This window comes from Arctopsyche grandis, chromosome 7 (genome assembly GCF_051622035.1).
Source record: "Arctopsyche grandis isolate Sample6627 chromosome 7, ASM5162203v2, whole genome shotgun sequence".
In the NCBI taxonomy this organism is placed as follows: domain Eukaryota; kingdom Metazoa; phylum Arthropoda; class Insecta; order Trichoptera; family Hydropsychidae; genus Arctopsyche; species Arctopsyche grandis.
Genome location: NC_135361.1, coordinates 24,703,078 through 24,715,973, shown reverse-complemented (window position 1 = coordinate 24,715,973; position 12,896 = coordinate 24,703,078). Strand labels below are relative to the sequence as shown.

At 30.3% G+C, this 12,896-nt stretch overlaps 1 protein-coding gene across 2 annotated transcripts; it reads right to left on the bottom strand.

Moving 5' to 3' along the window:
* Positions 1-245: 245 nt before the first annotated feature.
* LOC143914908 (zonadhesin-like) lies at positions 246-8,040 on the bottom strand. Of its 2 annotated transcripts, none has more exons than XM_077435311.1 (7): positions 7,536-8,040; positions 7,232-7,426; positions 6,874-7,071; positions 6,481-6,675; positions 5,089-5,301; positions 4,823-4,996; positions 246-2,992 (listed from the first exon to the last, which is right to left on the bottom strand). In XM_077435311.1, the coding sequence occupies exons 1-7, from the start codon at positions 7,588-7,590 to the stop codon at positions 2,685-2,687; spliced, it is 1,338 nt and encodes a 445-aa protein (XP_077291437.1). In that variant the 5' UTR covers positions 7,591-8,040; the 3' UTR covers positions 246-2,684. The 2 variants fall into 2 exon arrangements, with proteins under 2 accessions (XP_077291437.1, XP_077291436.1); XM_077435310.1 differs by having other exon boundaries at positions 6,865-7,071; positions 7,536-8,033.
* Positions 8,041-12,896: the final 4,856 nt, after the last annotated feature.

Here is a 12,896-nt window from a genome sequence, read left to right as displayed (position 1 = left end):
ATATATCACTGGTAAAAGTCCGTTTATATTATCCAACACTGCACGTCAACAGCTCGGGACAGCACTGCTCGGAAGAGATTACTTCCATTCATACTATACAGCACCGCCCGTTTTCGTCACGTTCATACTTGTTTTGGACGAGTTCAAGGCAAAATCGGTTCACAGACACATTGCAGAGCGCAACTAAATATACGGGATAATATTAATTGCGTAGTATTGTCGATTTTATTTTATTTTTTAAATTTATACCAGAAAGGTCTATCAGGTAACCCCAATGCGCCTTGCTGGCCAGAAACATTGTACATTTTATACAAATATTATTAGTATTATACAGGGCTTTTTTTCCCATGTAACGCGGAGGAACGGCGTTCCGACACCTTTTTGTCTCAGCATTTTTTATGTTTCAAACGAATATTCTATATATACATATAATTTGAATATAATCTTTTCCAATAAGAAAATTGACAATAAAAAAATTGAGTTCCGGCACCTTTTTATTAAAAAAAAAGCCCTTATATTATACAAAGTACATAATTGCATATCAATTAATATCCACAGGTACATCTGTGGTCAAATTTGTAAATTTGCAGCATTTTATACAATTCAGCGAAATTCGAGATTGATGAAAACTCGATTTTGAATTTTGAGATTTTGCGAGAAAATGGGTAAAGTTGCCAATTTTTTGCCGCTTCAATGAAATCAGATAAATTGGCAAACTGTGATAGAGTCACAAATGCTAACTGAAGCCAGTGGGATTTGAACCCGTGACCACTTTGTTCAAAGCATTATATGCTAACCACCTGTCTATTCTGCTGATTACTATTGCAAAGTGGGAACATGAGAGAGAATATCCACGGTCTAAGTGCATTCGTGGCTGAACAATAGAGACTCCGAATTAAGCTAACGGGACTCAGTAACTGCCCGAACAAAAGAAACGCTGTAGTTTTTACACCCCTGGGCGAGTGCATGCGTAAACAATGGACTCGTCAGGGTAGACCTTTGAGTGTCTAGCCTTAGAGTCTAGGGCTAAGCACTAGTCTAGGACCTAGACAATAGACACATTAATGGATCAGGGAAGCTGTGACGGGCAACTTGTCCTTTATAAGAAGGTACACACGGTAAATCAGATTATTCTGGAGTGAGCGGTGGTTTCGTGTGGACTTTCCGAATCGTTGAATAAACGCTGTGAAGCGACTTTGGCCTTTCATTCGGATCCTGAGCCCATCCCTGCGCAACAATATTATCACAATATGACGTTTCTGAGAACATTCATATGCACATGGCAGTGCTTAAGTTAGTACGGGCGCACTCGCCATTATGACGTCACGTCATACGTGAATATTTCTACAGTGGCCAAAGAAAACCGGCTCTGTTTGATACGTTTCGGTAACATGTACTGCTGTATAATATAAGGTGAGCATTTTACACTTTTTTAGGTTATGTAACAAAACCAAGATTACAAAATCAGGCATCAGAAAATCAATATACTGGATTCTGCCAGGACAGATACCCAAAAAACCCGTACTGTACTGGTAAAACCAGTACGAATAGATCGTGTCAGTTGCTCCTGTTACTAATACGTCACATACTCATTTACGGAACATACATATGAATGTGTCCATATATTATAAAATGCATTAAATAACATTTTTCGCACTGCTGTTTACTTGCAGTTGTCGGACGAGCTGTGCTGGTATAAACGAACCTTTAAGTATTTTTTTTTTACAAATTTGAGGCTCCAAACCGAAATCAAAAAAGGTATTAGATTTATGAACAGGTTGAATTTTGTGTGGAATAATTTGCTATTTGCTATTTATTGCAAGATAGCATGTTTGAAAATTAAACTCGGGAGCTTATTTTGTGAAATGTGTTTAAAAAATTGTTTAAAAAAAGACAAATAGTTTTATTCAAATTTTAATGAAAAAACTACTCAGGCTTAGGTCCTTTATGGAAAATAGTATTGTTATTTTAAGCCAGCGATTCATTTGTGACATGTTTGTGAGCAAATATTCATAAAACAATCAGTGTGAACTATTTAAATGATATTTGACTTAAAATTTGAATTGAATATATTATAAGCATTTTCTTGCAATAATATTACAAATAAATCGCCGGCTTTACATGGCAAATATGTAATACAAATCGCGTCCTTATAGCAGAAATGTGATAACTCCACAGTTTGACTAAATTTAGTTATACTATGTTCTTCTGTTCAAATTTCATCAAACACTTTCAGAATAATTTAATATTTTTTGGCAATATATGTACATACATATGTTTAAAAGTTATTATTTTTAATTTAACTTATCAATCGCATTTGAATTCCTTTAATCATGCATTGAAATGTTGTTGGGAAAAATGTTACTAGAAAATATAAACAAAAGGAAAAATGTTTTCGAAAAATTGAAAGACAGTTAACCGGAGTGAATTAAATATGAAATATTATTATTTTAATATTCAGTCTCCCTTGATTTATCGTCAATAACAATTAGATCATGTGTAGTTATCAGTTTTGCGCTTTAAAGATGCAAAATGTTTGACAGTGAGCTCCGAATCTACAATAGTGTGCATTAAAAACATTTCTTCGTCTGTTATCATTATTATTATTTGTTTTCATTTGTTATACAAAAAATATCACAAACTTAAAGTATCATAAATATTAAACATTAAAATTTACTCATGCACTATATATACTTCCATTCGTAATTTCTTTGCCGATAACTTGTCACGGGCTTGGGCGTCGTAGGTGGCACAAAAATTGGCAAGGCTTTCGTAGCGGCTTTCGGTGCGAAAATGTTTGCCTTTGGTGTTTTTCTGGGACAGTATTTTATTGGTACACATCTGTCGCGATGGTCTCTGGCGTAACCATCTTTGCAGTAGCATTGCTTGACACACTCGTAGGCGCGAATGTTACAGGGTTTGCCGAGACTTTTGCATTTGGTGTCGCACGGACTTCCACAGTCAAACACTTCATTTAGGCCGTAGCATCCAACTGTGTAAATAAATTGAAGAATTGGTATGATTAAACGTGTCAGAGCGTTAAAAAAATGGCAAAACTATTGAAACAAATGGTGTTTTATTATTTATTATAAATATAATTTTTATGGTAATATATTTTTCTAGACGTTTGTCATTATTTATAGCTTATTACAAGTATTAGTGTCTGTATATGATATTTATTATAAAAAAAAATTTAGTGCAAACTCAAGTAAGTCCAAAATCCGATAAAAAATTAATCATTAAATTTGTATTCAAATTAATAAAAACAATTTTTTATGTAATTGAAAAAAAAAAACACTTAAAATATATGTATATACCTACAATAGTTTTTGTTAATATTTTTTTAAACTATTAATTTATAAAAGCAGGGGTCTCAAGACTGGAGTAAATGATCTTTGGGTTTCTCGGAATTGGTAGAATTAAGAAAGAAAAAATTTCAATTCAAATTGATGCTGTAATATTGTTGTAAATAAATATATTATTAGGTAATACCAAACGTTTCGAGATCTATTATGTATATAATACCTCACTTTAATCAAAATATTTGTACTAGTGTGTCCGATGAAATATCATCGCATGAGTTATGGCACATTAAGTTATTAAATAAAAAAAAATTAAAAGGAATGTGTCGGTCTTGTGTTTGATCGGCACGCGGTCGTATTTTATCGAATACCTTTAAAATATAATTAATTAAATTAAATTTTTAATTGTTTGATATGAAAAAAAGGTAAAAAATACCTACCTACTTACATATAAACAATATAAAACACCAATAGAAAAATTAATTAATTAAATAAATAAAAAATAGATGACGCTTTTATTTAATAGATGGCGATTAATTAAAAAACAATAGATGGCGCTAATCATTGATAGCAAACAGTATATATAGAAGGCGAGCGTTATCTCAGATACACAGACAGACACACAGACAGAATAGCACTATTATATATGTATATGATGAAATTTTCAACTTTTTAATAAAAAATATTATAATAATGTAACTGTATATACTAAATTTATAATATAATTTAAGCTAATTTTATAATACAATAAAAACAGTAATATTAAAATGAAATCAATTTAATTAATGATACCATACATTTTTTATTCAAAAAGTAACTGGCACCACTTTTAACTTTATATCGTATTTTACAAATAGTAATAATTCATATAAACTAATATTTTGGTCTTGGTTTGTTAGCTCACTTGTACAAATTTAATTTATATTTGCTTTATAACACAACAGGACATATGTTTGTATTTTGCCTTATATAGTTTGGAATAATACGGAAATTTATCTTTTTAATATTAAAACATAAGATGCAGGGGCGCCATTTGGGAGAGGCAGCTGCCTCCCCCCTAGATTTGAACGGGACTGTCCAGTTATTAATTTATATGCGTCAATAAAATCTAAACAGTATCCATTATTGTAATGTGTTGTATTTTACAATAGGTGTTGTAAATAAAATGATATTATAGTAACTTTATCGTTTTCAACATTTAATTTATGCTAATTTTATATTTTTTTGTTTAAAAAAAACGTTCAATGTATTTTCAGGAGATTATTTTGTACTTTATAAATATCCGTTTATACCCAAAGATTTTTTAACCTAATTTTACTGTTAAAATATATAAATAAAAAAATTATTAAAAGAAATATGTAGTTAAAATTCATATAAACTCATTTTTTTAATATAATACACCCCCCCCCATAGAGAGTAATTTCTTGCTGGTCAAAATTTTTGCCCCCTGATAAAAGCTGAATGAAGCCCCTGATAATATGTTTGTAAAATAAGTTAAATAATGAAATGTGAAAACTTACTAGGACAGAATTCAGGATAGACACATTGTCCAAAATTATCCCTTAAAGTGCCTTTCATGCAAACACAACTGTCAATCGGTGCCGGTTCACATTCATCGGGCTCATCGCAGGTTCCGACACAATTGTACCATCTTGTAGCTGGTGTTTCCAAATACCGACAGTTGGAAGAGGTAGCTGAAATGATTTTGAAACGATAAATGAATATCTTCTTTATGTAATATGATTGATGAGTGTGTGCTTTGAAATCCTACAGCTAGACTACTTACGTAGCGGGCAGTATTTGGGTAGAATGCAATTTCCTTTTCGATCCCTTACAAATCCAGTTTTACAATAGCACCCTTCTACACACTTATTATCGTAGAACGCTGTAGTATTCATATTATCGCAAGATTGTTGATATCCGGCACCGCATGCTACATATTCTTCGAGTACATTTGGACACACCGGTATCGACCCATCGCTCACATATGGAATTGCAGCTGAAACGTCACAAGATTTCACTATTATGAAAAAGAAAAAAATGTGTTTTATATGATGGTCGTTAGCATCGGCACAATGTAGTGGTATGTATAATCATGTTTCTTGTTTTCAGCAAGGTTAAAACGCGATTCTACGAATGAAACACTTGTTTAAACAATAGTGATACCTTACTCGCAAACAGCAGCTTGAAAATTTAAATTTATTCATTTGAAATGTCATTGGTAAATGACTGTGTTTAAGCATTGCCTCCATGTGACTAAAATTACAAGCTAGACAGAATGTAAATGATACAAATGTAATACAGAACGTAAATGTACTGTAAATGATACAAGTATGATTTTTAAGAAGTTTATGTGATCGTTATGTTTATGGTTTTCCGTAGGATTTATCTACCGTGTACATCATATATATAATATAGTGCTATTCTGTGTGTCTTTGTATCTGTGTGCGATAACGTTCGCCGTACTATAATAGTCGTTTCTATTCGACAAACATATGTGCATCACAGCTAAATCACTGCTAACAAAATGTACGAAAAAAGGTCTGTTCATACCTATCCAGCACGACCCGTATCCTGCATGTCCATATAGGTAGAATGTACTAAAGAATACTGTCCGTACTTGCAGGATTCGGGTCGTGCTGAATAGGTATGAATAGACCTTAAAGGCAATAAGTTTCTGAGCATTTAGCGCCATCAATTTTTAAAATTTATTTAATTATTTAAGTAATTCATTTTTCTACTGGTGTTTTATATTTTTTAGATGTAGTTAGGTAGGTAGTTTTTACCATTTTTTTTCATATTAAACAATTAAATATGAATATTAAATTAAATATATTTAAAAGGTATTTGGAAAAAATACGACTGCGTACAGATCGAACACAGGAGTGACACATTTATTTTAATTATTTTTTTTATTAATAGCTTAATATGCCATAACCCATGCGATGATATTTCATCGGGCACAGCACTAATATGTATATAAAGAAGAATTTTTGTTCATTTTTTTAGCTATATGTACAATTTTCAATAAAGAGCTACCAAATTTGTTTCATAATGCTCATTTCAGGCCGTAGACTATGAAAGATTTGAAAAATTCTTTACTCTTTTCTCAAGTTTCAGCCGATTGAGGGTTGCTGAGCAATTCGGCTAGTTTATTGTAAAATATAGTTCAACTTACTTCTGGGTGGACACTCTTTGATTAGAACACATGTGTTGTTGTAGTTCTTCACATATCCTTTCTTGCAGAAACATCCTGGGACGCATATCTTGGAGCAACGTTTTGGTTTTTCATAATTGGCACAGGTTTGAGGACAGTTCGATCCACATACGGTGTATGTTTCATTCTGTTTCTTGCAAACGGGTAAAGGCGGCACTAATGCAAATGATAGTTTAATATACGAGAAACTGTAAGTGTGATATTTTCAGTGTATCAATGTGGACCACTGTTTTTTTTTTTTTTTTTTTTTTTTGTACAAAGTCAGTCAGTCAATGGTCTTGCAATGTCAAACATATAAATTTCCTACATAGTTATGTAGAAGAAAGTAAAATGAAATGTATTTACACTTAATACCTGCTGGAGGACAATCTTTTGGAAGTACACAAAACCAATCTTCATCTCTAACGTATCCTGCTTTGCAAAAACATCCTTTTTTACACTGTCGGGTGCAGTTGTGTTGAATCATATAGTTGTCGCATGTGTCAGGGCACGCCGAACCGCAATCGTTGAATTCTTCATTGTATCCTTTGCATTTGGGCTTGGGTGGATCGTCTAAATAAAATTTTTAATATAAAAACTAAATTGGTTTTGAAACCAATGTGTTTTTCAGTAAAGCGATTCTATATGTCACATTTAATGAGCATTAAAACATATAAAAAAACAGGTAGCAACTATGCTACATTGCAAAAAAGTTATTAGTGATCTTACAAACCGACTAAAAAGCAATGTTCTGGAAGTACACATCGAAATTTTGTGTTTCTCACATATCCCGGTTTGCAGAAACATCCTTTGACGCAGTGCTTGTGGCAAGAAACATCGTCCATATAATTTGAACAGGTTGGCTGGCAAGCTAAGCCACAAGTCAAATACTCCTCATTTGGTCTACATTTTTCATCATCAAAACAATCTTGAACAGAACAAAAGCAATAAGGCAGCTTTCAATATTTTGCGCATTAAATGTATGAAAATTAAATATTTTTCTGATTTTGAATACAAAATGTAAATATTTAACTTACATATAGATGAAACTAGTAATAACAGAATGCACTTAATTAAATTATTGTTTAACATTTTCAATTGACAAATGTTAAACTATATTTGGTGAAACGTGTACCAATGAAAGGTATCGTGGCACACGTCAGTCTCACGGGGAACACACTTTTGACTGCAGATGTTACTGAAAACCATTATATTAGCGTCTAGTGATTTATGTAATTTGCTGTAAAACATATGGCAAGAATGTCTGGCGCGTATTGGTTGGACGTATTTCAGAACACGTTGTGGCAAACATTTGAAACATTACAGGTTGGAATAATACAATCTGGTTTTCCATACCAACCATATACAAAGAAAACGAATTTCTGATAATTTTTTAATTTTACTAACTGTATCAAAATATATTTTAATCATTTGAGTATGACAATAGATTATTATATAAATAATTGGTATTTGTAAGGAAAGCAATTTAAAGTAGTCAAAAACTTAGACGTGTGGATACGTGGGTTTATTTCAATGGTTAAATACTTGGCAGGCTACAGAATATTTCAACTGTGCAAATATTTGATTGAAATTATACAAACATCAAGTAAAATTGTATTTATCATTTTCTTATCAAAATTTCAAATTCCTTTTAATGAATAATTTTTAATGAAATTTGCTAAGGTAATTGTATTTTTGATAATGAAAATGAATCAAGTGAAATTTATATTAAATCGCTATTCCTTTTAATTTATTTTTTATTAAAATGATTAATAAACATTATATCACCTATTGTTATTAAATTAAACTAATAGATAAAAATTGGTTTGAATATTAAGTTTATAATTTTTAACATAGATGTCATTCAAAAATAATTACGGAATGAAATTATTATACTTCAAAAAACTAGTAAAATAACTTTGAAGATAATACTTTAAAATCTTTGTAATATAGCTAAATATAAAACGAAAGATTTAAATGAACTACAAGACTTCTTGATTCTTTTTACAAGGCTCTTTTATTAAAATAATTACCCTTTTTATCAGATATTAAAAAAAATTTAGTTTTGTAACATAGATGTCACTAATAATTATTAATTGTTAGATAAATTATATAAATAAATAAATGTATAACAATTTATGAATGAACTAAATTTACAACCTACCTTCTTTACTTCTTCTATTTCGTTATTACCTACATTGTATTCTGTACATAAAACCAAATAAATATTGAAGTGAATCTTTAGCTCAGAGCAAAACTGTAAGTTGACGAAGTAACTGGGTTGATTCAAGATTCCGCTACTTGATTCCGTTAATTGAATTACTTTCACATCTTCAAATCTTCAAATGTAAGATATATTTGTATTTAAATTTTTTCACACATTATCATTTCATTTTCTTTTGTCTTTTATACAATATAGATGTACATATGTTGCAGATTTTGCAAATACCCACACGGATTCACTTTGAGCAAGCTTCGGGTAATCTTGAATAAAAGCAGTGATATTAAGCGAAGAATTTTAAGAAAGCTAGCAAAACTCATTCATAAATATCAAACATCACTGAAAGAATCTATTTAGAAGTATTTTGACTAAGGCCGCTATTGTAGCTTTTTTCAGGAGGAGGCAAAAGTTTGACCAGTTAGAGGATTGTTGTCATTCTAAAGAGGGGAGGATTGTAATATGTTAAAAAATTGTAAAATGTATGTATATGAAAGTGAACTAATTTTTTTAAATAATAGAACCTTTCCCCCCAGCTTTGACGTGGACTGAGGATTGTGTAATTAAAATACTATACATATTAGTCATTTTTTAGGATGAGACTTATGACACAGGATATTTTAAGTTTTTTTTTTGTGTACTAGAAGTCTTAAGTTAATGTTTATGTGTATTTATAAAAAAAACCCAAAATATAAATCTTAGTGGTCATTTGATACCTTACTTGTTTATAGAACATATCATAAAGTGAATGTTTAAGTATAATTATAATAAATAGATATATATTTTTATATTGGTTCACATATGAATAGTAGATACACAATTAATGTTTATACTATGTTCTTAGTATGGAATTGGTGAGATTGAGAGTTCCTATCGGAACTATTCCGAGATTAGAAAGGCGTGCGACAAGGTTGCATATTGTCTTCTGATCTTTTTACTTTACTCTCTTTTAATGTTCCCGGATGATACACTGCTGATAGCTTACAATGAAAACGAAATGAGTGTGCTCCTGCGTAAAGTACAAGTGGAGAGTAGTCATTTAGGACTTGAAATAAACAAAACTTAGATGAAGCTGGTTTTTTTGGACGGATTCGGGACTCTGACAACAATCAACTCCCTAATAGATTACAAAGAGGGAAATGAACATCTTTATCTGGGTATATTGGTCTCAAAAGATGGAGGCTGTCAAGCAAAGATCTGAAGATTAATTGGAATAGCAAAATTGGCAATGACTAGTCTGACAAAGATATGGAATAGCCCGTCCGGTGAAATCATTAGTTTTCTTGATCGCACTATATGGAAGACTTGGAGATTGAAGAGGAAGGATAAGAACACCATGGATGTCTTTGAAATGTGGTGTTGGAGGCGAATGCTCCGCATTCTTTGGATTGCAAAGCGGACGGATGTTTCCGTCTTCCAGAAGTTTGGCAGAAAGTGCATAATGTTAACATAATGATGACATGTTGTCAAGAGGATAAATGAGAGTCTAGAGAAGCTGGATCAGGGACGCGTGCATGAAGAAGATTCCTCACACTACAAGATCCTTTTTGTACGCTATCATCAGCTTGGCTCGGCACCAGGAGTAGTGGATTCGAGTCGTCCATCACGTGCCGGATGTTCCATGATATCACAATGCTCAGTATCGAAGAGATAGAGAGAGACATAGATACTACTTATTTCTAATTCTTTAACAATGATTGTTTTGAAATATGTATGTTTAGATAAGAAGTGTTATGTAAAATTTTTGGTAGTAAGTCTTCTATTGTTTTAATTTGTGTTTATGTATGTACTGAGTTTTCTTCTACATAATAAAAATAATAAAAAAAGATTTGAAGATATTTTATTGATACAGGTTTTTCATTCCAAATTGACCCTTTTTCATTTCAAATTAAACCTTTTTAAAGAAAATGGTCAATTTTCTTTTGAGAAAGGGTCAATTTGGGGTCAAAAGGGGATCCTTTTTGAAAAAGGGTCAATTCGGAATGAAAAACCTTTATATATGTACCTAATTAATACATTTTGCACCAAATGTAAAATATGTATGTTTGGCTTCAGTCACAGTCTTGGAAAAATGAAAAACGATTTGAATTGAATATTTTTATTCATATAATTTAAATATTTATTTAATTTCACTATGACAGAATCTGGCATGTTGACACAATATAAATAAAGCTTAAATTTTTATTTAATTATAACAATATTATTATTTCCCTTGAGGAGAATATTACAGATATACGCATTTGTTTATATGTATATGTATATTTTTTGTTTTTTTTTTGTTTTGTACCCAGAGAGGAACAAAATCACTGAAGAAATTTTCAAGCTTATGACTATGACTTGAAAAGGCTTGAAACTGCGGTGGTCCGTCAACTAATCTTCATCATCAGGAATGTAGTGGAGGGCTGAACATCACTTTTATAAATAAAGAGATCCTTCGTTGTTACATAAAAAAATTACATAGATAAGATGCCACCGTTTTATTATATAATTAACAATAATTTTTAAAACCCGTAACGCTTAGTTGAAATAACATTTTGTAAAAAATGAAATTAACGATTTTATTAATGTATGTAGCGTCCATAGTGTGAAACACGAGAAGTCAAAATTTCTAACCGCAAATACACATCTTTGATTTCAGTTTAATACTTAATGGAAATGGCAACATTTTAGCTAAGCTCTTTGGTATTACGATTTGTTTTATATTATGCGTGTTCAGCCCTTGAAGGGGATTCACAAACCAGCGGCAAACCTTACCAAATCAATATAAAAACAACGACAATCAAAGCCTTATAACTTTATAGTAGTTGTGAGTAGTAATACTTAAAAAGTAATAATAAAAAAGTTGAGATACACAATATAAAAAGTTCCATCGTAAAAAAATAACAACATTCACATATACATAATCGATAACTTATGTAATAAAATAAATTACATAAAAATAATATAAATTAACATGGGCATTTACATTGATTTACAATAACTTTATTCCGTATAATTAATCGAAAACAAATAATAATTCTTTTACTTTTGACCCAAGAGAAAGAAAGTTATAAATTCGTTGAAATAGATACATACATGGCACTCGGTGAATACATATTTTTGCATTTACATATGTCCCGTTCCATTCTGACAAACACAAATATGAATAATATATATGGATGTATTATGTTAAGAATATAATTAATCAAAAAGCAAATTTTCAAATTACAATAGATAAATGTTTTTCAATTAATGATAAAATTCAAATTTGTGTTCACCATATATTAACGTCATAATATTGTAAATAATTCATTCGATTTTGTATTAATACTTTTGATAACCAAAAACAATAGTCAATGATATATATTCCAAGATTGATAAATAAAATATGAATATTTTATAATCGGTCATTAAAATTTTGATTAAATTATATCAGAAAAAAATTATATTGAACGATATAAATACTGAAATGAGTAAGTGATAAAAATGATAATAAAAAAAAAGATTAATTCTCAGCGTACAATTTACTAATAAAACGATTTTAAAACTATCTCCATACGTAAGTGGATATTAAAATTAAGCACGTTATCACTAAAAAATCAAATTATTTGTTCATGGGAGAATATTACGCGTAATACTTTGAATTGTCTGACTTTTTTAATTTTATTAAGTATTTACAAACTATAATCGTTCAGATTATTTTATTAAAGAATTTTCACATTAGCTAAAATATAACTTACAAGTACTTTTCATATTTATAATAATATATGAGATCACATTATTGCAAATGAAAAAATTTTTTGTAAGTAAATTTGATCGATCTAAGCGATTGTTACATTTCAATCAAAATACATATATATATGTATATGCAATTTCTAAAAACTAAAAATACAAAGTGCTTTTAATTATAAATTATTACGTATTAGTTGTAAAATTCATCTTCTCATTCCGGCATTGAATACTAATAAAAATTCATACAAAAAAGGTAATAAAGATACCCTAAGATCTTCCTAGATTATTTTTATATATGTGCGTGTCCTTATATATTAAAAATTGGCAGTGACACAAATTTTACAAATAATATAAGAATAACAAATCATTCACAGTTTACTTTCCGTTGACGAAATTTGACATTTACAATGCGTTGAAACTATCACTAAGCAATGAATATATATAGTTTTAATAAAATTAGTATCAATGT

Coding starts and splice junctions, on each gene's coding strand:
- LOC143914908 (XM_077435310.1), bottom strand. CDS start 7,590: ATGTTAAACAATAATTTAATTAAGTGCATTCTGTTATTACTAGTTTCA. Junction 7,427..7,535: donor ATTACTAGTTTCATCTATAT/GTAAGTTAAATA, acceptor GTTCTGTTCAAG/ATTGTTTTGATGATGAAAAA. Junction 6,676..6,864: donor TCCTCCAGCAGGTATTAAGT/GTAAATACATTT, acceptor CATTTGCATTAG/TGCCGCCTTTACCCGTTTGC.